This window comes from Triturus cristatus, chromosome 4_1 (assembly GCF_964204655.1).
Source record: "Triturus cristatus chromosome 4_1, aTriCri1.1, whole genome shotgun sequence".
Taxonomy (NCBI): Eukaryota; Metazoa; Chordata; class Amphibia; order Caudata; family Salamandridae; genus Triturus; species Triturus cristatus.
In genome coordinates, this window is record NC_140585.1 from 1,109,386,112 (window position 1) to 1,109,412,976 (window position 26,865).

Consider the following 26,865-nt stretch of genomic DNA (forward strand, 5'->3'; position numbering starts at 1 on the left):
GACGAGAAGACTTTGATGACTGACATCTGTGCTGCAAGGAGCTTCATGCTATGTTCCCTGCGCGCTTTCGGTCGGAGCTGGCGACAGGAGTTGCACTCTTTGGAGTCCTGGTGCTCACTCAGTCACCACATGCAAACCAAGTGAGGGTCCATGGCACACATTTGTCATCCACAGGACTCAAAAGGCTTGAACACTGAGCACATTGAAGGGTAGAAAAAGAAGCACACTGCTCCATTGTAGGAAAGTAGTATCTGCTTCTTATGGTTATCCCCACTTTTTGCTGATGTCACACTGTTTTTGGCCTAGTCTGATTGGGATACTGGACTCTAGTCTATCTGCTTTCTCCTGTAAATTGATATGCATGTACTTTAGGTACACTCCAGATTGAATTCTGGGGAACCCTCATCTGTCCCTAGTATATGGTACCCCATGTACCCAGGGCATAGGTACCCCAGAGGCCTCCCATGGGCTGAAGCATGTATTGTGCCACCCCTGAGAAGCCACCCAAATTGACACGCCAAGCCTGGTACGGCAGACTGTGTAAGCTGGTGCTTGCACCACTTACTTAGATATAGGTTCACTATATCTATCCTATATCACTGCACACATAAACCTATCAGTCACCCCTATGGCAGGCCTTAGCAATCCTGAAGGCAGGGTGCTGGGTTTTACGTGAGAGGGTGCCCCTGCATGAGCAGAGGCCCTCTGCAGCTTTCGGAGACCATTCTACGGGGTTGTCTGTGATGCAGCCAGACATATATGTTTAAGTGCATTATAACCTCGCGGTAAATGCGAACTTTAAAACGGCTGCTTAGAAACATGTCATGTTTGGTGTCAAACACCTTGGAATCATACCTCCACACCAGTAACTGGTGTGGGAGGTATTATTCCACCCTTCGAAAGGGACATATGTTGGTGACCGGTCTACCCGGTACCAGCTTTCTTGACCTGGGCAGCACAAAATGGATGCTGCCAGCCACAAACATGATTCTGCTCTGCTCTCCTGCTGCTGAGCCAAGCTCGAGCAGAGGAAGGCATGACAATAGGCATCCTGTCACAGGGAGGTGTGGCCACCTCCCGGACAGGGTTTAGTGTATTGGGGCTGGGTGGGTGCATGTTGAGAGTACCAGAAAGTCTGCACTGGGGGCACATTTGGTGTCCCTGTGCATAGTCCAGCTCAAACCAGTTCTGAGAGCCATTTGCTCAAAGGACATGGTTGTAGCTACCCCTCTGTCCTGACCCTCCCCTAGGAGGGTCCACAGAATCTTTCCAACCCCTTTCCATGGGTATAAAGTGGATTACCTGACTACAGGACTTTAGATTTTACCTGGACAAGATTCTGCTGAGAAGAAACCAAATACTTCGACTGCCTGCACGACGCTGGACGACTGAAGAATCTCCCTTGGAGTAAAGGAGTTACTCCCCTGCAAAAGCAGGCACCTAAACGCATCTGGCCGGTTTGCTTCTCCCGAGCTCATGAGGACTCCGAAGATTTCAGCAACACAGGAGGTGGCTCCCGAAGGTCCCTGAGGTCGATCTGCCCTCTCAGCGATTCTGAGACCATTATCCCTAATAGGGACCATGCAGCCCGAACCCCTGTGCACAGCGTACATTTGCAGTTGCATATGCTTAGTGACAATTCCTAAGCTTGTGCATTGGACTCCGTGTAGTCCTGACCCCGAGCACTATTTGCACCGAAGATTTTCGGCCTCCACTCCACGAGTGTCTGTGGGCTGGTACTTTGCAAACTTGCTTGAGGTCTCCTCGCGATCCCTGGTCTGTTGGCCTGTGGGTCCTGGCGAGGGTCACCTTGTTAATTATTGGGCTTACCTGGTTGCTCCAGACGTGCCCTAACTCTATTGCTTGGGGAGTCTCCTGGACCTTGCTGGTCCTCACCATAACCTGTTTCCTCTGACCGCATGGGTTGCATTTGCCAAGGCTTGTTGGTGCTCCAGCCAGACATCGAACCCTCAGCTCTCAACATCCTTCATGGGACAGCTCACCTCCGGACTCTTGTCGTCCTCGATGTCTCCTGGTCCCCGTGGCTGCAGAGTCAAGCAGCCCTTCTTCACTCCTGAAGCACTCGACATCGGTGGGCATTCGACTATTGAGCCCCTGGTCACCTGAAGTGACCCAGACTCTGTCCCCTCTGCTTTCAGGTTCTTCTCACCTCGAATCCAGGATTGGATTCCACCAGACATTCTTCGCCCTCCTGGCAGCAAGACTTCTTTGCAGCTCTCCATTAATAACGACAAAGGTTCCCGACACCACTAGACCCCTATGCACCCGGCTCCTCTGGGATAGGCAACACGGGTACTTCGGTACTCACTGGTGGGTTGGCCTTAGAACCTCCTAAGTTCCAAAGGGTTTGGTCGAAGTCCTCTTAGAAGTGTTCTTAACTTGTAAATTTCCAACCGTGATTTTCCCATAGAGTTGTACGGAGCACGCGTCTGTTTCCTCACTGCACCCGTCCTCCGTGGGCTCCCTGTGTCACTCCTCTGGGTGGTTCCTTGGGGTCCCAGCGATTCTACGTGCTCTAGGCACTGTGTCTAGTTAAGTCGCTGTTATACCATTTTTTTAGTATATGGTTCGGTCTCACCCTGGAGCCCGCTGTGTATTTTGCTATTTAAGAATGTTCTATTGATTTAGTATTGTGTGCTTTGTGCCCTAGTCTCGTATAGAGACTAGTAGAGAGTGTTATATTAATAAATACATATTTTTATATAAACACTCTGTGGTTCTTTCATTTAGGAGGTGATATTCTGGTAAAACAAGCTGCTTTACATTCCTTCAAGAATAAGCCTGAAGGCTGCTCTCCATAGCTACCACTAGGATAGCTTTCAATAAGGTTATCTTTGACCTCAGACATCATATGGGTCGTGTGGCCTGGTACAAGGTGCCCTCTTTAATTAGTGAATTAGTGTACAGCATATAAGAACCCACCTTCTCACATCCGTTGACAAAAAAAACATCAAGTAGGCCGAAAAAGCGCCAGAGGGACTGCAGTGCGGATCTGCGTTGTCTGCGCGTCGGTGGGGAGGGGGTACTTATATGAACTCTGTTGACGTCACATTTGGAAATGACTTCGCTACGGAGTCACTCGATGCCCTCAACTGATGCGCAGAGGTACTGCTGAAAATATTTCCAGATTCAGTCTGGTTACCTGGGCGGATTCTACGAAAAGGAATCTGCAGCTGGATGTTTCTATCACATGGAAATCATTTATATGACTGGTGGTTATCCAGAAAATATGGACTGCACACTGCCACCCCCAGTACTGTCTCGTAATGAATTCTAAGATTCTTATTGAAGGAGAATTTCCTAACCCTTGGTCAGAGCAGTGGTGTCCCACACAAAATGGGAACAGCCCACAAGTCTACTTCACCTGTTCACAACTTAAGCTTGGTCTTTGCTTCCAAATTATATTTAATTGTAGGCATGAGAACTCTGAAAAAATATACTTTTTCTCCCATTTAACCACTATAAATTGGAAACAAAGGAGGCAACTGCACCCCAGGCTGGACAATGTGAACTTTCTGTATTTGGAGACACCCAAACTCATTACCTGAAAAGCATAGCTTTTTCAAAATGTAGTAGCTTGTCATTTCCAGGACTTATCGTGCAGGGAGTAGATCTCGCAGCATTTAACAAAAATTACACAGGGTTCTGGTTTAGAAAAGCATCATTTTCAATTGAATCAACATTTATTGATATGCCTCTTGTGGAATAGATTGTTTCTTCAGCTCAACTGGCGAGTCACCCACCCAACCACGTCTTATGATCTTCTTTGGCAAACTTGTTTGATATTTTTAAATTAGACTAGAAGCAAATTATGATAGATATATTTTTTGGCCCTTAATTATAGAACCATCCCCTCCTTTCCAAAACAGCTCCCTAATTTGAGTTTTTGAAAAGCCACTGATGCCCTCTTGTTTCCCTATGGAGTGACGATGGGAATAGAAAGCACTGCAGAATTCTCATAATGCTTAATAACAAGAAGTTGCAAATTGAGCTTTATAAAAGAGTCCGTTACTTTTATTCTAAATATGTTACATTTGTTTGAGCTGAAACTGTTGGATACTTTTCCAGAAGTCAAAGCAAGTCATCAATATTTGTAGGATCACTAAAATGTTTTTGATTTTCTATCACAATCACTTATTAGGAAAGGAAGGGTTTTATATAAATGAGTAACAACAAACAAAGAAAACAGAAGAAATTGTGGTAGTTATCAAGACAAGCTTTGTATCAATACACTTGCATATTTGCCGCATCTGCTTACAGATGACGACTATCAATCTCATAACGAAAAATCAACAAAAAGGTCATATCCCAAATTGTAAAAAGAAGTAATTTAGAATACAATTAGAAAGTGCAACAAATATGTTGAATGTCTTTATGTATCAAAAGTGAAACACTAATACAATGACATCCAGTATAGATTACGGATCAGAGTGTCCAACATTGGTTAACCAGAGTTAGATCTCGGTCAGCTTTTTAGATATCCACATGAGGAAAAATTTACTTTTAATTAATCAAAATGTGAATCATTTAGTCAGTGGTTATCCTTAAAACCTGGCATGGATTCAGTACTCATGGACATATGATGAACACAAATGTTGCAGATGATATTAGTGTACAGACAGAGGAAGGCGGCGCTGCCTTACTCACCAGTTCCACACCAATAACACCTGCCCCGATAACCACCATCTTTTCTGGAACTGTTTTTAGTGATAAGGCACCAGTGGAAGATACAATGGTTTCCTCATCAACCTAAAATGATACAAAAAAGAAATCTTTTCATAATCGTTAGGTTACAGGTTGAACGTGACTACTCCTTGAATAGACAAACTCCATTAGCAACAAAAAACAGGAATAATAATATTTCTGTGATACTTTTCTTTTATTCACCTGACACAAGGACTGTACAGCATGGGCAGCAAGCCATGTAATGTAGTGTGAAACCATAAAACCTGGTCTACTTGTGTAACACTTTACTTATGAACTATAGGTTTGAGGCTAACTGCAGAAACAGGTAAAACACTTAGGCATATATAATTGCAGTTTCAAAATACCAAGAAACAAAGTATCACTGTGAGTCGGCAATAGATTGAAGAACAGTAAACGATATGATTAAGTCAAGGTAGGTCTCAGGCATATCAACAGGCAGCATGTTACATATAGTCGTAGCTCGATATCTATTGACGGGACAGTAATCATGGAACATTTAGCCATACTTAAGCAAGACACATATCATTAATAAGATAGCATTTATAGGCCTTGAGAAAAGTTAAACATTAACAATTAAGGATGTCACACACCTCTATTCCAGAAAAAGGTGTGACTTCTGAACCTGTAGCTATCAGTATGTTCTTTGTGTTGATAATTTGTGTGCTGCCGTCAGCCTTTGTTGCTGTAACTTGGTTCTTGCCTGAGATCTTCCCATATCCTTGGACATGTGTCACCTACAGTAAAGGATAATTTGACAAAGTTGGCTGTTTGAACAGGGTAATGCAATACAATATTGGTCAATAGGGCAGGGTTCAGAGCCAAGACACAGCTTTTGTATAGGTATTATAACACCCATGTAATACATAACCCAGTATAGATTTATACCACGAGTAGGAAAGTGCCCCTTTTTGACATGGTCATCCCCACTTTTTGCCTGGTAAATGATGTGATTTCTCCTGAAAGTGCACTGAGTTCCTGCTAACCAGGTCCCCGGTGGGAGTGCTCTTTCCAAAAACTGTACAATTGCGCCCCAAACTGGCAAAACCTTTAGCACCCTCTTTTAAGTCCCTTGTAAATGGTACCTCTGGTACCTAGGGCCTGAGGTACTAAAGAGGGTCCATAAGGGCAGCAGCACGAATTGTGCCACCCTAAGGGACCCATCACGAAGCACATGCGGGGCTGCTTACGCAGGCCGGGTGTCTTGGTGCAGACAATAGTGAAAGCACGACGTCACACATCCTGTCCGGGAAGGACAGAGGACGTGGTTAGGTGGTACCACGGAAGGCACACCTTGATGCAGTAAGGGAATGCATGCAGTGTGTGGTGAATGTGTGTATGGAAATTAGCATACATTTGCTCCATGACCTAAGTAAGGAATATGCTACTTACCAGTATGCATCTGTTCTTGGCATGTAGAGCTGCAGAGCCACACACTTAGGATAAGACCGCCATCTGGTGTTGGGCTCGTATGGTTGCAGGTTGTTGTCTTCTTCGGAAGAAGTCTTTTGGTCACGAGATAGGTGACTCCTCCCTTGGACTACAGTGCGCATGGGCATCCACTCCATCCTCAGATTGTTTTTCGCCATGATGGGAAATGATGGAGTGTGTAATAATAAAGAAAGGATGTCCATGTGTAATGTCTAATTAAGATGATGCTGGAACAGATACAGGTCCCGGGGAGGTGGGTGGGCGTGTGTGGCTCTGCAACTCTACATGCCAAGAACAGATGCATACTGGTAAGTAGCATATTCCGTTCGAGGCATATGAGCTGCAGATCACACACTTAGGATAGACTATACAGCAGTATCTCCCCTAGCGGTGGTCACCTGTATCAGTTGCAGCAGTTTGGAATAAAGTTTTAAGGACAGCCTGACCCACAGAAGCTTGTTGTTTAGCTTGCACATCGACACAGTAATGTTTAGTGAAGGTGTGTGTTGTAGACCATGTGGCTGCTTTACAAATATCTTCTAAGGGAATGTTTCCTAAGAATGCCATGGAAGCTCCTATTTTCCGTGTGGAGTGCGCTCTAGGGGGAACTGTTAGAGTGCGTTTAGCTTTTTGGTAACATATTTGGATACATTTGACTATCCACCTGGCTATCCCCGATTTGGAAATGGGGTTGCCTTTATGTGGTGGAGAGAAAGCAACAAACAATTGTTTGGTTTTGCGGAAAGATTTGGTTCTGTCAATGTAATAAAGCAAGGCTCTTTTAACATCAAAAGGTATGAAGAGCTCTTTCAGCTACCTAGTCTGGGTTTGGGAAGAATACTGATAGCTCGACTGATTGGTTAAGATGGAATGGGGAAATGACTTTTGGCAGGAATTTTGGATTTGTTCTAAGAACCACTTTGTTACGATGTAGTTGTAGGAATGGTTCTTGTATGGTTAAAGCCTGGATCTCACTTACCCTTCGAAGGGATGTGACAGCAATAAGGAAAGCTACTTTCCATGTAAGGAATTGTAGTTCGCATTTATGCAGAGGTTCAAATGGGGGACCCATGAGCCTTGTGAGAACAATATTTAGATTCCACACTGGAGAGGGTGGTAACCTAGGAGGTATAATTATTTTAAGACCTTCCATAAAGGCTTTGATCGCAGGCTATTTAAATAGTGACAAGTGTTGTCGATTTTGTAAGTAGGCTGCTAATGCTGCTAGGTGGAGACGTATGGATGAGTACGCTAAATTACATCTTTGCAAGTGTAGCAAGTAACAAATGATGTTCTGGATGGATGCATCCAGTGGGGGTATATCATTGTTAGTGCAGTAAATGGCAAACCTTTTCCATTTTGCAGCGTAGTAGGCCGTCTGGCCTCTTTTATAATATTCATGCAGTCTGGTGGTAGGTTGAGGTAACCGAACTCTAGGACTTCAGGAGCCAGATCGCTAGGTTCAGTTGACCTGGATCTGGGTGTCTGATCTCTCCATAGCTCTGGGTTAGTAAGGACGGGGAGAGGTGCAGTCTTTGGTGTGGAACTAGAGAGAGTTCCAGCAGTGTTGTGAACCAGGGTTGACGTGCCCATGTGGGAGCTATTAGTATTAGGCGGAAAAGCGTACGCAAATCTGCCTGACCAGTTCATCCATATCGCATTGCCCTTCGACTGTGGGTGTGGAAACCTGGCGGCGAAGGTTGGGCATTTCGCGTTTTCGTGTGTGGCGAACAGGTCTATGTCTGGATGGCCCCATTTTTTAGAAGAATGGGAGTAAGACTTGTGGGTGTAATTCCCATTCGTGGATCTGTTGGGTTTGTCGACTCAACAAGTCGGCGATCTGATTGTGAACTCCTGGAAGGTGTTCTGCTAGCAGGTAGATGTTCTGGGGAACTGCCCATCTCCAAATGCTCTGTGCGAGCTGGGACAGTTGGAGAGAATGTGTGCCTCCTTGTTTCTGTATGTAATACATGGCTGTCATGTTGTCTGTCCGGATGAGGACAGTCTTGTTCTTTAGATGTAATTGGAATGATTTCAATGCTAGGAACACTGCCAGTAGTTCCAGGTAATTGATATGGAGCACTTTTTGTTGAGTGGTCCATTTGCCCTGAGTGGTGTGTCCTAGGAGATGGGCTCCCCACCCTGTGAGAGATGCGTCGGTTGTCAGCACTATCTGTGGAAGAGGCTCTAAGAACGGCCGCCCTTTGGACAGGTTGATGGTATTCCACCATTTTAGTGAGCGATGTGAGCGACTGTCCACTAACACCAGATCCGTAAGTTGTCCGTGAGCCTGGTTCCACTGACGTGCTAGACACTCTTGCAAGGGACGCATTTGAAGTCGTGCATAAGGCACAATGAAGATGCATGACGCCATCATGCCTATGAGTTGCATGAACATTCTTGTTGGGAGAGAGTGTTGGAATTGGAATTTTAAGATGAGGGCTTGTATATTGGCTATCCGGGCTGGGATAAGCTATGGCTTTGGAGGTATCTATGGTGGCTCCCAGATATTGATGTATGTGGGAAGGTTGCAGTTGAGATTTGGGATAGTTGATGGTGAATCCCAGGTTGTGTAAAGTTTGAATAGTTTGGTGAGTGTGTAGAACGCATTTGTTGAATGAATTGGCTTTTATGAGCCAATCGTCGAGATATGGGAAGACATGAATTTGTGGTCTTCTGAGATGCGCTGCTACTACTGCTAGGCATTTGGTGAATACCCTGGGCGCAGTTGTGACTCCAAATGGGGGACGGTAAACTGATAGTGTTGTCCGTCCACCACAAATCTTAAGATTATTCCTGTGGGCAGGATGCATGGGGATGTGAAAATAGGCATGCTTGAGATCTAATGTGGCAAGGAAATCGCCTTTTTGCAATAGTGGAAGCACTTGTTGGAGAGTGATCATATGGAAATGATCTGAGTGTATGTATAGATTTAGGAGTCTGAGGTAGAGTATGGGTCTTAACGTCTCGTCCTTTTTGGGGATTAGGAAGTATAGAGAGTATACCCCTGTGCCCTGATGTTGAAAGGGAACTGGTTCTATTGCGTGTTTTTGAAGCAATGAGAGAACTTCTTGCTTGAGGAGGGTAAGGGGTTTGGTGACATGGGACGCTGTTTGGGTGGTATGTGTCGGGGGGTATGTGTGAGTTCTAGGCAGTAACCATACTGGATAATTTGTCTTACCCACTTGTCTGTTGTAATGGAATTCCAGACAGGTAGGAACTGTTTGAGTCTTCCCCCGACTGGAGTGGAATGGTCTGGGGGGAGTGGAGGAAAGTCACTGTTTAGTGGCGGGGGAGGTACGAGTGTTGGTATTGCCTCAACCTCGTCCCTTGGCGTTGTTTCCCCTATATCCTCCTCTAAAATATCCTCTATTGGGGGATGTTTGTGTAGAGGTTTTGAACGTGGAGGAGGTGTCTGCTCCAGTATTTTTGGATGCTCCTCTATAGAAGGAGCGTCGAAAGGAGCCACGTGGCTGTGGAGACTGTAATGCTCCCATAGACTTCGCAGTCTCGGTGTCTTTCTTCATTTTTTCAAGTGCCGTATCTACTGCTGGTCCAAACAGTTGCTCTTGGTTGAATGGTTGGCTAAGTATGGTACTTTGTACTTCTGGCTTAAAGCCTGACATACGTAGCCATGCATGGCGTCTAAGAAGTACGCTTGTGTGGATTGCTCTAGAAGCAGTGTCTGCGGCGTCAAGTGCACATTTAATGGAGGCATTTGAGATGAGCTTTCCCTCCTGTATGAGGTCATTTGCCTGTGTTTTGTATTGATCTGGTAGGTGTTGCACGAGATCTTCTAACTGATCATAGTGAGCCCTATCATAGCGTGCCAATAGGGCTTGTGTATTGGCAATACGCCAATGGTTAGCTGCTTGTGCGGCTACTCTTTTGCCCGAGGTTTCTAATAGCTTGGATTCTTTGTCTGGGGGCGGTGTCTCTCCTGTTTGGGAGTTAGCCCGTTTCCTTGCGTTGGAAACCACCAAAGAATCCAGAGGGAGCTGTCCTTTAATGTAAGAGGGATCTTCTGGGGCAGGTCTATATTTTTTTTCTATTCGAGGGTTAAGTACTCTGGCCCGTACGGGGTCTTTAAAAACTTCTGTGGCGTGTTTTATGACCCCTTAATCATTGGCAAGATTTGAACAGATTTTTGTGACTGCTCGAACATGTCTAAAAGGAAATCTTCCTCAGGTGCATCTGAGTGCATGGTGACGCCATGGTACAGTGCTGCTCTATGTACTAACTGTCCAAACCCCAGGTGATCATCTGGAGGTGAGGGTTTTGAAGGGTAGGTAGTAGGATCAGGCATATCAGGCAGAGGGTAAGCCCAGTCGTCTAATGGGACAGTATCCGGATTTGTGAAAGGATTATTAGGATAATTAGGATCATCCGGATCTCCCCCCACCCCCCTAGGACATCATCATCATCCTGTGGAGGTGGTGTATATGAAGGAGAGGGTGGAGGTAATGGTGGTGAATGTAGGGTGGGTGGGGTAAGAGGTGGTATCGGAGAGGAAGGAGGAATAGGTGAGGTGGCTGAGTCCTTTGTCTTTACCGGAGCTGGAGAAGGCGTTGTGTCCAGCTTCCTTTTTTTATTTTTTATATGGCACAGCAGTGACATGTCCAGTTTTTGGATTGATATAGATCCTTTTTTGCGTTGGATCAGGGTGAAAAAGTTCTTGGTCCTCAGGAACTGGCTTCAGCGCCGATTTTTTCGGTTCCGATCTATGTTTTGGGTGATCGGTAGAGTCTTTAGGATGGGTAGTATGGACTTTAGCCGGTTGTTTCGGTACCGATGAGGGTTTCGGTGCCGATTAAGGTTTCGGTGCCGATGAAGGTTTCGCCGCCGAAATGGAGCCCTTAGTTATAAGAGTTATCGATGCCGGTTTGTGTATCGGCCTCGATGGTTTCGGTGCCGAGGGTGCCGGAGCCTGCTTCGGTGCCGAGAGGTCTTGCGTCTTCGGTGCCGAAGGTGCTGGGGGTACAGTAATATGTTTACTCGGGCCAGAGCCACTTGAAGGCTTGTATTTCTTCGGAGCCGGGCTCGAAGTCTGGGCTTCTGAAGGTTGTTTTCGGTCGCGACTGGGGCCAGCTGGTGAAGTCTTGACCAGTGCCTTCTTTGGAGGGGTCAGGGTAGGGGCCAAGGTACTCACGCGTTGCCCAGGAGTAATGGGGTAGTCCGAGTCGTCTGCTTCAGATATAATCTGGAGTTCCTTGGAATCTTCTTCCGGGACATCGGGGCCCTGATCAAAGATGTCCTCTGGTTCCGGAGCTGGTCTGGCCATGATATGGCGTCCAGCTCTTCGATCCCAGATAGTCTTCTTGGATCGGAATGCACCGCAGGCTGGACAGCTGGACTCGTCGTGTTTCGGCGAGAGGCACAGGTTGCAGACCTCGTGATGGTCACTGTGTGTTTAAAAGGTGTCCTTTCCATGAGCCGTATCCGGAACCGGTCCGATGAAATTCGATGTCGAGTAATGAAAGTTATAAAGGTTTTCCGCTTCGAAAAGCTTGGTTTAGGAGTTTTCTACCAGAGTGGAAAAGTTTCATCCGAACCCAATGGCAGAAAAAAACAATCTGAGGATGGAGTGTATGCCCCATGCGCACTGTAGTCCAAGGGAGGAGTCACCTATCTCGTGACCAAAAGACTTCTTCCAAAGACAACAACAACCTACAACCATCCGAGCCCAACACCAGATGGCGGTCTTATCCTAAGTGTGTGATCTGCAGCTCATATGCCTCGAACATGCATTTACTGTGTACATCTTCACCATGGCTACTATTGTTTTTAATTTTCCAGAGTCTGACTACAGGGGTCTTCCCTCCATCCTCCTCCCATGGAGCACGTAGGTTGTGTTTCTAGGGTGTGAGAGATATTGTCTCACATATTATGCCTTTTTTCATTTTTAGTGTGTGTACAGATGAGGGTCACATGTTACACACATATAGCCACCGACGTTAGTGTGTGTGTATGTGGTCCTTAATGATTTTATTTAAGTGACCGAGCCTACTACTTATGGTTCTCTTGTATACATTTTTGTCTTACAGGCCTACTGAGAGCCCTCTGTAGTGGTACCTTCTCACCACGGAGTTGGTAAGAACGGAGCCACCTTGCTATAGGTCCTGATGAATGCCACAGACCCTCTTGGGCCATTGGGCAGAAACATGTTGACCCTCTTCACTACGGTGAGGGGATAATAAATTCCCCACTTCACCGTTCACCTTTTAATATCATACAGCCGCCTACCCTATAATTTTTTTTATTTGGCAACTGAAATGGTTTTTAAAATTCACTCACTTTCCAAGGGCCCCCACTTGGTTTAGAAGTGCATCCCTGTCGTCAGGTGAATGCCCGCCATCTATCAAACCGAGTTTTTAGAGGGTGAGGACTGCCGATGATGAAGCATGACACCAGGTGGTGTGTGAGGCCAGTCCTTCACTTTTTGTGAGATGTCCACACTCACAATTTAACCCTTGAGCACCTTCTGTCACTTTACTGGGAGCGGCCCCATTTGTGTTGAACACATCTCTGTGTGCCATGTCCCCAAACACAGCATGTAATATTTGTAAGTCACCCCTGCAGCACGTCTGACAGCTCTAAAGCAGGGTGCTTAATATTAGATGTGAAGGCATACCTGCATGAGTAGATATGCCGCTGTGCTGGTCAGTCCTATTACTGCCAGTAAAAGTGACTAGGGAAGCCATCTTAAGACATGTGCTGGACACTGGTGAAAACGAGTTCCCCAGCTACATGATGGCTTCACTGAAAATATGGATGTTTGGTATCAAACATCTTGTATTGATAAATCCACCCTGATGCCAGTGTTTAAATTAACAATACATGCGCCCAGAGGACACCTTAGAGTTGCCCCCTGAAAACCTACCAACCTCTTGTGCCCTTGCCGTCTGGTCTCTGCCAGCCTGCCACCCAAGAAGCTTTTCTCACCTCCTAGGGTAAGAGCCTTTTGCTCTCAGGAGACCCAGAACAAGAGCTTGTCCGGGAAGAAAGTGTAACATTCCCTCCCGCAGGATGACCTGCTGATTAGCCTTCCTTGGGGGACAAGTCTCAAAGGGCTGTCGCCTTTGAAATGTGAATCTGGCTCCCCCTCACAGGAGAGGAAGCAGATCCATTTGTCCAGGACCACCCTTGGCACCTGGACAGGTGGGAAAATTAGCTAGTCAGGTAGGCGTGCCACTTCCAGGCAAGTAACACCCCTAAGGTGTACTACTGTGAGGTGGACACTTTTTCAGAAGAAGCCATCTTGGTGATGGGCATACTTAGGAATTCTGGGACAGGACTATGTCCACTTCCCACAGTAAGTGGGCATATAGGGGGTGTAGTGACCCCAAGGGCCAGTAGCCCATTGGTTACTACTTTACACTCCTCTAACACCCCAAAATTCAGTATTCCGGGGAGCCGCTCGCACCATAGAAGCAGATCCTGATGACCTAAGAAGAGAGAGGACATCAGAGATCTGCAAAAGCAGAAAAGGATATAAACAGCATCTGGCCGGTTACCAACCCTGCTGGCACGTCTGCATACCTTGTTGAAATCTGCGCCAATGTCGACTCCGCCTGCAGCTGGTCCCTCCAGAAACCTGGGAGGACTGCCTGCCTTCGAAAAAGACCAAGACCTCCCGAAGAACGGCGGAACTGTTTCCTGCATCCTGCAGATATTCCAAAAGAAAAGACTGAGTCCTTCAGAACCACCAAAACCCGACACCTGAAGCCACCACTGCATCCGTCGCCTAAAGCCAGAGGTGAGTGGGCCACCAGTGTCAACCAGGTCCCCAGCACTCCAGAGCGCGAGTCCATCGTAGGTTCACCGCCGCAGCCTGCAGCCTCTGCATGCAGGCCCCAGTTGACAGACAGCTCCTGGTAAGGAAATACAATGCCTAATGACGCCCTCGGACTGTAGAGAAGAGGACCCCAGTTGTCCCTACATCCCCAAGTATTGCAAGCCTTGAACTCCCATTGGTTTAACCCAACAGGCCTTCCAGCCAGAGCCTGCAGCCTCTTTTTGCAGTAACCGATCTCCATAGAAACCTATTGGGCTCCCAATGCGGTTTTGCACCCGGCCGTCCCCGTGCCGCTGATGGTGTACTGCTGGTGTTGCCTTGGACTTTACCCACCACTCACCTTAACTTCTGGAAATTGGTCCCGTAAGTCGTTGTACTGTACCTGGTTGCAGAACATTTCTTTCCTTCGATAGGATAACAGTGTAGAACTCAACAATTGCACTGTGTCCACTTTTTGAACTGAAAAGAATTTATATTTAAAAACATACTTACCTGAACAATTTATCTCTGATGCCTAAACACATATAAAGATACTTGCTATTTTAATAACTTGGTGTGGATCTCCTTCTTGAGTAGTGTGTGTCATTTATTGATCCATGTGTGTATTTGTAGATGTCTTGCACTCCTCTGTGTTAAGCCTAAAAGCTGCTCGACCACTGTACCCCTTAATAGAGCACTTTGGGATTGCATAGCAAACCCTTGTCCACTCATAGGGAAACCTCTGGACTCTTTACACGATAAATCAGATTTTTTATATATCACATAAAAAGCTAGCATCCTACACCACAGCATTCAAACCGTACTACATTTGAGACCACCAATCAGTACAAATGTAGAGGACTAAAGATATAAGCCATTTACTTTGATTTTCTAGGCTTTTTCATAGATGTGTAATATCAACTGAGCACAAGGTTAGGTTGTGTTCTTTATTTAGTGCACAACATGCTGAATCTAGAAAGGGTTGTTGTTAGAAAACATCCTGTTTGTTTGTACATCTCGGTGTGTTATTTTCTAGAGTCAAGGCTTTGAGGAGCCCTTTTAGGACATCCAACTTTGCATACATCAAAGTACAGCTTTATGGTTTTTTAACACCTCCACCCATTTTCCTAAAGGCCATCGATATTTATATTTTCTTGAGCATGGATGCTGGCCAGATATTAAACAAGCATTTGCAATGCAATAGGTCTCGCATTTATTAGAATTTGAGCTATTGGCATTGTAAATCACAAAGCCATTTATTTATGTGTTGACCTTAAAAGGAGAAAAAAAAAATGCAGTCAGGCACGTCACTTTAATGAAAAATAACGGAGCAGACACACAGTAAAGCTGTAAGGTAGGGGAACCATAAAGGAGGACAAGCTAAAGCGTGGCATGCCGATATTGCTACAAAAGTATACAAATGGGGAAGAAATGATGCATCTGCCTGCTTTTTTTCTATTTATTTACATTTTTTAAAGAAATTTAGCTCCACATTCTTGGCTGCCCTTCCACCTTGTATGAAACGTTGTGCTTTCACCCTATGAGTTACAAATAAGAATAAATCTGCATATGCAGACTTGATGCTCAGGAGACAGTCCCCTTCAGCAATCAAAGCACAACAATCCAAGCACAATATAAAACAATGAAATAGTTAAAACCTTCTGTTTTGTACACGCTAAAGTGCTCCACCCAGACAAAAAAATGGAATCGTGTTTTTCTGTACAAGTGTACAACAAGCAGCACCAAACGACGGGATGAGCCGTGGCCATCTGTGTATTTACACCATGGTTGGAGGATAGCGCCTGACTGGGAGGGAGGGACAAAAGGGCAGCTGGAGCGCTTGTTTGCCTTTTTCGTTTCCCCTCCTCCCCCTGGAGAATTGGCTTGGCATCTGTGAGGGAGGAGGTAGGGAATATGCGGAGGCAGTGTGGTCCTGGGAGTGGCTTGATCAGGAATGAAAACACATGAAACAGGGCATCGGCATTCTCACTAAACGTATTGCAGTGGGAATATAAAGTAAGTGACGGGGGAGGGAGTGATGTGTATCACACTAAAGTAAACCTAAAAAAAAACTCCCTTGATTGCTTAGTCTGCAACTTTCCAGCACTCCCATCCCTGAGTGTGAACAAAACACATTAACTAATGTTGCTTTAGTTTCCTGACACTCAGTAGAGGAGGCCTGGTGGGAACACGTGATACAGATGTGACCAGCGACCCCAGAGCATAAAATGCAGGCTACGGTGCAATTTAAATGAAAGGCTGCGCCCCTTACTCCTTTTAGTTATAGTTAGTGGTGAGGTGTAACACAATGGATCTCGAACTGTTCCCTTTAGTTCAGATGCTTTTAACCTGCGGAAGGAGGGTCACAACACTGACCTAAGGTGCACGCCTGAATTAAAGTCAGCTGCATGTCCAACTCAGGAGAAAATCTACAGCACGTGGGTGTCTTACACTGAAAGCCAGGACAGTCTGCATTTCAAGAACGAGTGAGGTGGCAGTTAGTCTCTGATATGTACAGCCTATTTGCTTGGAGTTTAGGGCAGGTCAAACAGAGCAGTTTTGGCGAGGGATCAGGAATGTAAGTAGTGCTCGTGTAAATGATGACGGAGCAGCTGTGGCGAGGGGGAGGGTAATGTAACTAGTGGTGGTGTAAAACACTCCAAAACCTTTGTGTTGATTTCACGCTTAAAAAAACCTCCCAAAAACAAATCAACCCAAAATAAATTGACGGAAGTAAAATTTAATGAAAATCTGACGGGCAGAAATGCTGTCAGGCAGTGGAGCAATCACAGGCAGCCTTTTGAAGGTGCCGGAGACGGAGTAAGCAATTTAAACAAGACAAGCCCGGCGGAGCGTGGCGCGTGCGCTTGGCGGGGGAGCGCATTCCAGGCGGGGGAGCGGACACTTTGAAGTGCGATGCCAAACGGATTGCATGGCGGCACGATGCGAGTGATTGTGCGCGTGCTCGCCATGCAATCCGTTTTTGGGAGCCCCTTACAATAGTCTCGCTTTGCAATCGCTTACGCGATAGCAAGGCGAGACCTAAAAAGGACAATATCTTTCAGCACTAACCTCTAATTACACATCTTCACTACAAGCGTTTAGGTTACTGAAATCAAATTAATTCTAAGGCGATAATTCTGGAAGGATGACGGACTGAAGAAGAAACGTGTACTAGCAATAGATTTACAATAGTTTTAATTACTAGATTCAAGAAACCGCTTACCCTTCCTACCCTCATCGAGGGAGTCTATGAAAATGAATGCAGAACAAGCATTTACAATGCAACGGTCTCGGCATTGTTAAAGTTAGAGCTATTGGCATTGCTCATGACAATGCAGTTTCTTTAAATGTTTTAAAAACAAAAACAAACAAAAATAATGTCATGAGCAATGCCAATAGCTCTAACTTTACCAATGCCGAGATCATTGCATTGTAAATGCTTACAACTGCCACACGCCACCAGACTCGTGGATTACAAGAGAGGAGCTCCGTCATAGAACCGCGGCCAGTGTTGCCAGATGCCCCCGTGAAGCCTTTGCCCTGCTAATGTGCCAGACTTAGCACTTTATACGTAATGTTAGTAGCTCCGTATCTGCCCCGCTGCATGAGCACAAGGCCCCTTTCAAACCAGATAAAAGTATGGGGAGGGGGCTTAGAAATGGCGTGCCAGTCTCCCCGTGGCACAATACAGCGAACCCACCACTCTCTGTGATTACAGCAGATTATGGCCGGCGCACAGCAGTCCGTTAGGGCAGTTCAAGCCTGTCGCAGCTCAGGGGCGAGAGGAGGGGCTATTTCCTTCCCTTTACGTGATTGGAGTGTGCATTCTGGCATTGCGTAATGTCAGCGGTATGTTTGGCGCTACAAAAACAGTCAACACAGTCATACATGAACAGATGTTATCAACAAAAATAAACGAGGATTTGGTTTCTGTAGACTGTAAGGGGGGGGGCATGAGGAGACCAGGGGTTGAAAGTGAACACCTTTAACTGCCCCCTCCCCCCACCACCACTCACAAGCAGGAACATAGAACCCCTGTCCGAGCGTTCCCTGCGCGCAGCGCTGTAGCCGGGCCCTTACCTCCATGAACAGGGGCCATCGGTGCAGAGCGGGTTGTGCTTCATGGCAGGCGCAAGGAGAGGGGGTGCGTCGGTCTCCGCTGAGGCTGCAGCCCTGGTCTCCGGCCTCATCCACCACCGCTGCCGTCCGCAATGCAGCCACCTCCGCTAGGACTTGGTGCAGCTTGCAGTCTGTCCCCTTCTGGACTGTCCTCTGTTACTCTCTACCATTCACCCCCCATTGCTTTCCCTGGCTGGCAATTTTTCATCTTCAAAGACATGTGTGCTTGTGCCCCCTCTCCCACATATCAAGCTCAAACTCCTCGAGGGGGATGGGGTGAGGCAGCGCCCGTCCAACTAAAACGTCCTGTGCGGGATCCCTCCCTGCAGATCCCGGAGAGACCAGCCAGTCCGAGAGGAAATCTGCCTGCTTGGTGTCAATTCATTTAGTAGTTTTTTTAGACAAGTGTGTAACAAAACGGTGTTGGTTAGATTTCTCTGAAAACTCTTCAACAAAGAACAGCGTTGGATTTATATACTCTGAACAGATACTCTCAGGCTTAGTGACGAAATACCTTAAATGACCCTACCTTAATCCAAGGATCTTAGAGAAATAAATACAAGCAATTTATTTGTCAAGTATGACAGTTCATTATATGATTACTCGGTTCTATGAGCAGATTAATATGCCTAGTGTACATCACCTGTTAGGGGAGCCAAAGAGCCCGCTAGCTTCTGAGTTATCCTCCCGTTGCCTTTGTAATGCATTCCCGCTGCTGCAGACGCTCCAGGCAAGCACAGAACGTTATGCACGGCAATGTCAGTCAGCCTAACAGAGTAGACAGCTGCGCTAGGAACACAGCATCATGGGGATTGTAGTTTTATCTGCATAATAAGCATAGTAGTTACTGTTCCCCTTCATTATTATAATAGACGTTAGTGCCAACACACCACAAAGTAGAGCGGGACTGGCTGGAACAAAGTATGACATAAAAGGCATTTTTATTAAGCTATATTTGGGTCAGTAGGTATGTTGCGCAGGATAATTTCTTTCTAGACTAAATCTATTTGTCTATAAATAGGTAGACTTGCCATTTTGTGATATTATCGCGACGTGGGAGTCTGTATGTTTTTTGTGAAATAGACGTAGCATCACTGCTGCGTGACTGCAGTAAAATTGAAATGATGACCTTTACCGACCCCTCCTTCTAATTGCCGAGGGAGTGACGTTGCAGGCCTGGACTCTCTCAGGAGGCAGTCGGCCCGGCGCTGCGCGAAGTAAACACCCGTGACTCGCAGCCCCAAGTAAGTAAGCAATGCATCGCGTGATCAGCTTCTTGCAGCCAGTGCAGCTCATGAAATTTTGCCCAGGGCATGGCTGTAGGCCCGAGGCTGCAGGCGAGCTATGACCAAGTGTGTGCTGCCTCACAGCCTGAGGCGGCCTTGCCCAAAATGCCGTCCTTTACTTGGGCTAAGGCAGCTCATCTCAGTGCAGCTGCTGTCAGTGGCTGCGGGGCTGGGCAGGGTACAAACGGAGGAGGCCTTCCTCTTCTTGTGACTCATCTTTGTCCCGTATACAGTGCATAATGTATGCAGGTGGTTGGTAGTGAAGGGAATTAAGCCGGGAGGAGGAGGCGATTCTCCGAGAGATCAGCAATTAATTACACAGGCAAATTAAGAGCAGGTCAGAGATGCGGGAGAGGCAAGCACACCACCGCCTTTCTCCGAGGCAGAGCAGAAATGCCTCGGAGAAATGCAGCGTCCTTTTCGGATTCGGGGGCATGTTTTGCTGTTATCTCCTCCTTGAGACTTCTTGCAAAAAACACGCCCCCCGATCCGAAAAGGACGGGGCCTAATCGGAATGACTGACCTCTTCTCCAATGGCTGGCCAGCATTCAAGAGGCCAGCCAATGGAGAACAGGGGAGAAGAGGGGCGGGTTCAAGCCCCTCTTCTCCAAGTCATTAAATCTCCGACTTCCGGTTCTGCCTCTCGGCAGACCGGACGTCCTCGACCTAAAAAGGGTACTTTAAGAGCGGAGTCTTCTGAACAAAGTACACTTTACTAACTTTGGAAAGAAAAGTATGGTACTTACACCTTTCTTCACTGCATGCTGCAGCTTGAATTTTTTTCCATCTTTATATTTTAAAGAAAACCAATGCTGAGAGGAAGATGACGAAAATAAGATTTTAATGTGTTTCCATAATTAAAAAAATGCTATTAAAATTTGGGGTTTCTCAAGTTTTGCACTGCTGCCTAAATAATTCTAAGATTATGGATCTGGGAAGGATGCCATGCAGGAAATCCTTTGTCTACCACTAAAACCCTGGAAAAGCATCCAAGCCATTCCTCAGGTAATGATGCGGGAGAGGGACTAGGGTGTCTGGTGTCTTGCTCTAAACCAACCAAACTAAGAAGTTTCTTTTCATCCACTATCAGACAGAAACACTATAGCTCCACCTGGTTTTGGGTGCATCCATGGCTGGAGAGTGACTGTGAGAAAGTGCCATCTTTCTTGCATGGTATGCCCCCACTTTTTGCTGAATTGCTGAATGTACTTTGACTGAGTGTGCCCTGGACTCCTGCCAATCAGGTGCCCAAGGCCTATGTTCCCTCCCTAAAAACACAAATCCCAAATTGGCAAACCCTGGCCACATGTCAGCCCCTGGTAAATGGTACCCTAGGTACCCAGGGCCTTGTGACCAGGGAAGGCCTCTAAGGGCTGCACCACTCAGTGAGCCACCCTTAGGGGCCCTGTACCCTCACACACTGCCCTTGCAGGCTGGGTGTCTGGGTGCAAGACAAAACAAAGTCGACATGGCACACATCCCTGTGTGCCATGCCCATCACCTACACTGCCATGGCATATAACAGCCACCCCTCAAGCTGGGTGCCCTATGCCACTGGTGTGGGCACAGGGGCAGGAGCCCTGTGCCCCTACAGTACCCAGGTCCATTCCTGGGCACTGTAAGTGCAGTGCTGCCATTTAAGAGTACATGGTGCTGAGAGATCGTCAAACACAAACTCCACAGCACCATAATGGCAACACTGAAGACTGAGAAGTTTGGTATAAAACTTCTCAGCACATTAAACCCACACTGATGCTAGTGTGGGATTTAATGTACCGAGCACCCCAGAGGGCATCTTAGAGATGCCCCCTAAAAACCTAACCTACAATCCACGTCTGTCCTGGGGCTGCCTAGGCTGCCACACAGCAGACATGTTGCTGGACCCCTGGGTAGGAGAGCCCCATCTCTCCTGCAACAATGCACCTCCTGGGCAAGGTGCTAAATCTCCTCCCCCCAGGATGGGCAGGGGGAAGCTTCAAAGGCATGCCGCCTCTGTGAGCTTCCATAAGCCACTGCAACCCCCCACTCTGGTGGGAAGCTTGGCCGGAAACCCCAAATAAGGACAGGGGATGTGACAGCCTGCCAACCCCACCCCTCAGGTGGGGGAGGCGAGGTGAAGCACATCTCCGGGCTCTCGCCCTCTTGAAGATGGGAAGCCCTACCCTATCAGGACTAAGCTACTGCCCCCCTCCCACAGGAGAGAGGCAGGTTAGGGTGGTCCCTGCCCTTCACCTACCTGTAACGCCCCTAAATCTAGTATTTAGGGGCACCCTGAACCTTCCTTCCCCAGATTCCAAAATCCGAAGAAGAGCTAGAAGAAAGAAGACCTGCCCTGCAGCTGCTAAGAAGAGGAAGACACAAACTGCTTTGGCCCCAGCCCTACCTGCCTGTCGACCCTCGAACCTGCTCCAACCCGGCATCTCTTGTGGCCAGCAACCTCACAAACCCCAGAGGACCTGGCTACCTTTTGGCTCCAAGCCCCTGGGACTCTCATGAGTAGAGGCTCTACTCAAAATCTACTTCTAATCCCTGGCAGCAGCCCGGAACCGCGAACCCTGCACACTCTGCACCAGCAAAGCCTGGCCTGTGCCGGAGTGAACAAAGACCACGAGGACGACCCCACGGCGACTGTGACCCCCGAGTCCGGCACCCAAGGACCTCCCCTCGACACTCCTGAAGAAGCCTGCAGCCTTAGAACAAGGTGCCCTCCCAACCGCGATCAACAGAGGGTAAGATTTCCCGACACCAAAATGCACCCCGGCACCCCGCGGCCCCCTGTGCCCAATCCTGGGGTACCTACCTATCTTCCAACTACCCAACTTACCTCTCGAAGTGGTGGTGGCACCTGAAGAATCCTCGTCCCAGAGCTTGCAGTCTTTTTCCAAACCGGAGATTTCCCATTGAAATCAATTAAGCGCACGAAGGCTCAAAAGCACCCTGCACCGAGTGGCCCTGGCAGTTCAACCTCTACACCCATCTACTTCCCCACTTGCCCTGAGTAAGTGACCAGGAGCCCAGCTCCCACAGCCGCGTGGCCTTCTAGTCAGCAGCCACCAACCAAGGCCCCCCCTATCCCTCATAGGATAACATTGGGCCTAACTCTCTCTGCACCCGGCCGCCCTAGTGCCGCTGAGGGTGAACCAACTGTACCTACCTGACCCTGGGGGACCCCTGAGTCTATGCCCAGAACCTCAACTCTGCCAGTCGAGTACTTACCTTTAAACCGATAACTCAATTTTCTTCATAGGGTAACATTGACTGGCTTTTTCCTGAAATGTATTCTAAGTGTGGACTTTTCAAATCTTAAAATATTCACCAAAAATCAGCTGAGTAACAAAAACGAAAATACTCACCTGCTCCTAGGTGAGCTCCCAGTGCTGGATCTTGGTGCCCAGTACTGACTCTGAAAAATACTTACAACTGTACTTACAAGTAACCCAATTTTCTCCCATAGGAAATCATTGACTGTTTATCTGTGAAATTTCTTCTAAGTGTCAATTTCTACAAACTTTAAATATTCTTTAAAAATCGTATAACTTCTGAAAACGTAATTGCTTACCTGTTTTGGATAAAGGTCCCAGTACTGAGTCTAGGTACCCAGTACTGGATTACAAAAGTAACGAGAACATACAATACCTGCAACTTGAATTTTCTTCCATAGGGAATCATTGACTGTTTTCTGTGAAATATTTTCTAAGTGTCAACTTTTAAAATAGCAAAATATTGTCTAAAAATCATCACAGTAATTAGGTCGACTTTTATCAACTCAATGCATTATTGTGTTTAAAATTGTGTTGCCTATTGCAAACACTTGTAACTGTTTACAAAAGTCAATTGCATATTGCAAAAGTATTTATATAAAGCATCTCCTTCTGAGAAAGTATATTTTAATACCTATTGTTGGTTCTAAAATAAAACAAGCATATATTTTTTATATATAAACCATTGGCCTAGAGTTCAGTTATTGAGTGTGTGAGACCATTTGCTGACTGAGTGTGTACAACAAATGCTTTACACTGTCCTCTGATACTGCCTTACTGTTTGACCAAGCGGCCACTTTAGAGAGTAAGTTTATATCTAACTTTAGCCTCTGCCAAACATCTGGGGACTGTGGACTCTGTACACCCTGTACCTATTTGGGAACAGTATATACAGAGCCACTTTCGCACAGTCACTACTGCCTTTGTGATTCATTTTTACTTCTTGAGCAATGGCAGATGTAGAATATGAGCTTCTTGTACAAAGAGAGCAACCTCTGTATTTTCTGGACGAATGCTCTGATTTAGATCTCTGTAAAAGTCATAGTAATTTTAAGTGGACTTGTTCCTGTTCAAAAGAAAATCTAATATGGTAACATGCCAAGTCATTGGGTGGGGGGTGGGTCAAAGGGTCTAACATAAAAATCCAATTGGATATTCTAGTCTTTTAAATATACATCTTACTACTACTAAAAGCAATCCCCAGGGGGATCTTAAAAATTGCTATAGAAAGTGTAGTTAACAGTCCAAGTTTACACACAGACTCTATAGGAAGCTGGCTTTTTATGTAGTGTACCAAACTGAGTTACACTATGTATAAAGTCCAGACGACCCTTATTGGCTTACAGGGCTTACATTTATGATCCCAAATGCTCTCATTTGTGGTAGTGTGGGCCAGCAATTTAGGCTTATCAAAGCGCAGTGTTAAGCATTTATTGTACACACAGGGTCAATCAATGAGACACCCACTCAAGCAGAAACTAGACAAATTAGAAAAATAAAAATGTTCTATAATTTTAGACACCAAGAGATTAAGGATCAGTTAAGTACTTTGTCATATTAGCGATATTTAGAAATAGAGTAAAAACACAGCTGTCAGATTTGAGGCATGCTCCTCGAATGCGGTAATGTTATGCTACTGGAGAAACATACACTGCATGATTTTCTGGTCTGAAGGTAAATACGGGCCAAGGTCCTCCGAACCACCAGCACTTTTGGTTTACCTGTCCTGGTGTGGCCAGGTGCATAGGTGATGGTTGCATGGATAGGCTCAAACACTACCGCTAAAGTAAAAGGGGAAACCTTTAACAAGAAGGCTGCAAGAGGGGACTGGGGGACAAGTCCTGATGCACCCATAGGGGGCTCTGCTCTTGATGGTCTCTGGAGCAAGGCTGCACCATCAGTGGGCTCGGATTTGGGCTGTGGGGCTCGGGTACAAAGCTCTCACTATTTTAGGTCAACCTGGAGATTGGGACAAAACAGGACAACAGGCCCACTCTCGATGATGGCCTCTCAGATGCGGACGTCCCACGTCAGTAGGTCTGTCTTGGCGGTATTGGTGTCCGGGCTGGACAAGGAACAAGCCTTGGCTGCTGCAAGGGACCCCGTACCCTCGGTATTGGTGTAGGGCGGGTCCTGAGGTCTCCAAACTTGAGAGGGATCTGACCTTCTGGGGCAAGGCTGCTGTGTTGGCAGACCCAGTGGTCAGCAGATCGGACTTTGTGGTCAGTGCCTGCAGGCAAGTGGATCCTCCAATTAAAGGGAGATGCTGGCTGGTTGGCGAAGTGCTGGCAGCTCTCCAAGGCTCTGGGAGGATGCACAGCTGCAGGAGGAGTTGGATCTTTGCAATTACTGGGACAGGAGCAGACAGGCAGAGTTTGGTGTCCCGTCCACAGTTCTTGCGTCTTTGGCTGTTCTTTGTCCTTCTTTAGTCTGTCGAATCTGAGTTCCTGGTGTCAGGGGTCACCTAAATACTACATTTAGGGGCGTTAATGGGAGTGAAGGGTAGTAGCCAATGGGCTACTGTAGGAAGCTGGTTCTATGTACACTATAGCAAACTAAGGAGTCCAGTGGATACCCAGGGCTTAAGTAGATAATACTAAAAGCTCTGTTTGTGGTAGCGTTGTTGAGCAGTTATGCTTATCAGAGGGCTGTGTTAAGCATTTGTTGTATACACTCAGGCAAGAAATGATCACACACACTCAGACTTAATCCAAGACCAATTGTTTTGTATAAAAAGTTAGTACTTTGGTATTTTATTTTAGAACTAAGAGGAACTCAGTTGCAGGTAAGTAACATTTGTAAGAGTAGTAATACTTTTCAAAATTCAGTAGGAATTGTTTTGCAAGGCAACAAATATGCTTTACAGTAACTTTTCTATTGTCAATCAACTACAGCAGCAAACTTAGCAGTTGAAAAACATGTTAATACAATGTAGAAGGAGATAATGCCATCATATGGGAGGAAAACAGGTATATTCATTAACAGGTAACTACACAACTTACTCTTCCAGTCTTCAGGGGTTTGGAGCAACACTGGGCAAGGTTCAGATTAAGGTAGGTATTGCACCACCTGTGGCCCTGGGGTGGCCAGGTGCAGAGGTCACTAGGCCCAATGTTAGTCAATGGAGACTGGGTGCACCCACTAGAGGTGCTGGTTGCAGTTAGCTACCCACAATTTCAGGGCACAGGCCCCGGAGGTTAAGGTGAGCATGGGGGGGCACAAGAAAGCACCAGAAAAACACCACCAGCGCACAGGGGCGGCGGGGTGCAGATGAGTGTTGGGAGCCCAATGCAAACAAGTGGAGGATCTTGGTCGCACAAAGAGGCTGTAGGCTCGGGCTAGGAGGCTGGATGGAGGTGACCACTGGCTGGAGAGAAGTTGGGATGCAGGGCAAGGCCAGGGCCCGCGGGCTGGAGTCCCCATGGTCAGGGGGTGGATTCAGGGGTGCATTTTGGGGTTATAGTTTTGTTACCAGAGCCAGACTTGGTCGCTGGCGGGGGGGGGGGGGGGGGGGGGGGGGGGGGGAAGGGGTGGATCCTTCGTGTAGAGGCTGCAGCAGCTTCATGGGGTCCAGGAGAGGTCAGCCACTGATGGAGTCGTTGTCTGGATCGCTGAGGAGACGTCACTGGACAGTTATGCACTCAAACTTGGACCGTGGGAGTCGGGTGCAGAGTGGGCTGGGGTTGCAGATCCACTTGGATCTGGAGTCCTTTATGTTGGAGGTTTTCTGAACAGGGCTGCTGTTATCGGGAGATCTGGTCTTTGTTGAAGAGTGGCGGTTTTCCTGGGGTTCATGGAAGTCGCTGCCACAGGACAGGCGTCCTCTTCTTCACAGGGTCTTCAAGCTGGAAACAGGCCAGTAGGGATGGGGACAAGTCAGTCGTGGTCTGCTAGCTTTGCTGTACGGCATCTTCTCAGTCCTTTTTAAGGTGGCAGAAATCTGAGGATCAAGGTTTAGGGGTACCCCTAAATACTGGATTTAGGGGCGTTAGAGGTAATGGAAGATGGTAGCCAATAGGCTACTTACCTTTTAGGGTGACTACACCCTTAGTATCTCCCCTCAAGATGGAGGATTTTCTAAGGAAGGGGTCACCACGGTACGGGGCACTTTAGGGGTAGTCCTGGCAGGGGGGTGGGGGTTGGATACACTTCTCCAGACTAAAAATGTTCCCGCCAATCTTGCAGCCAAAAGTGGTGCTTGGTCAGGTGGGCAGGCACCTCCACTAGTTGGATAGGCCCGACCTAGCGTATCAGAGGGCAAGAAGCC

The 26,865-nt window shown here is 46.9% G+C and overlaps 1 protein-coding gene across 1 annotated transcript in view; it reads right to left on the reverse strand.

Moving 5' to 3' along the window:
* DLD (dihydrolipoamide dehydrogenase) overlaps positions 1–26,865 on the reverse strand; it is a 273,267-nt gene that overhangs the window by 113,914 nt on the left and 132,488 nt on the right. Inside the window, exons 7-8 of the mRNA XM_085654113.1 lie at positions 5,319–5,462; positions 4,669–4,770 (exon numbers count right to left, since the gene is read on the reverse strand). Of these exons, the coding sequence (XP_085510239.1) occupies positions 4,669–4,770; positions 5,319–5,462 (246 nt within the window). The remainder of the gene's footprint in view (positions 1–4,668; positions 4,771–5,318; positions 5,463–26,865) is intronic.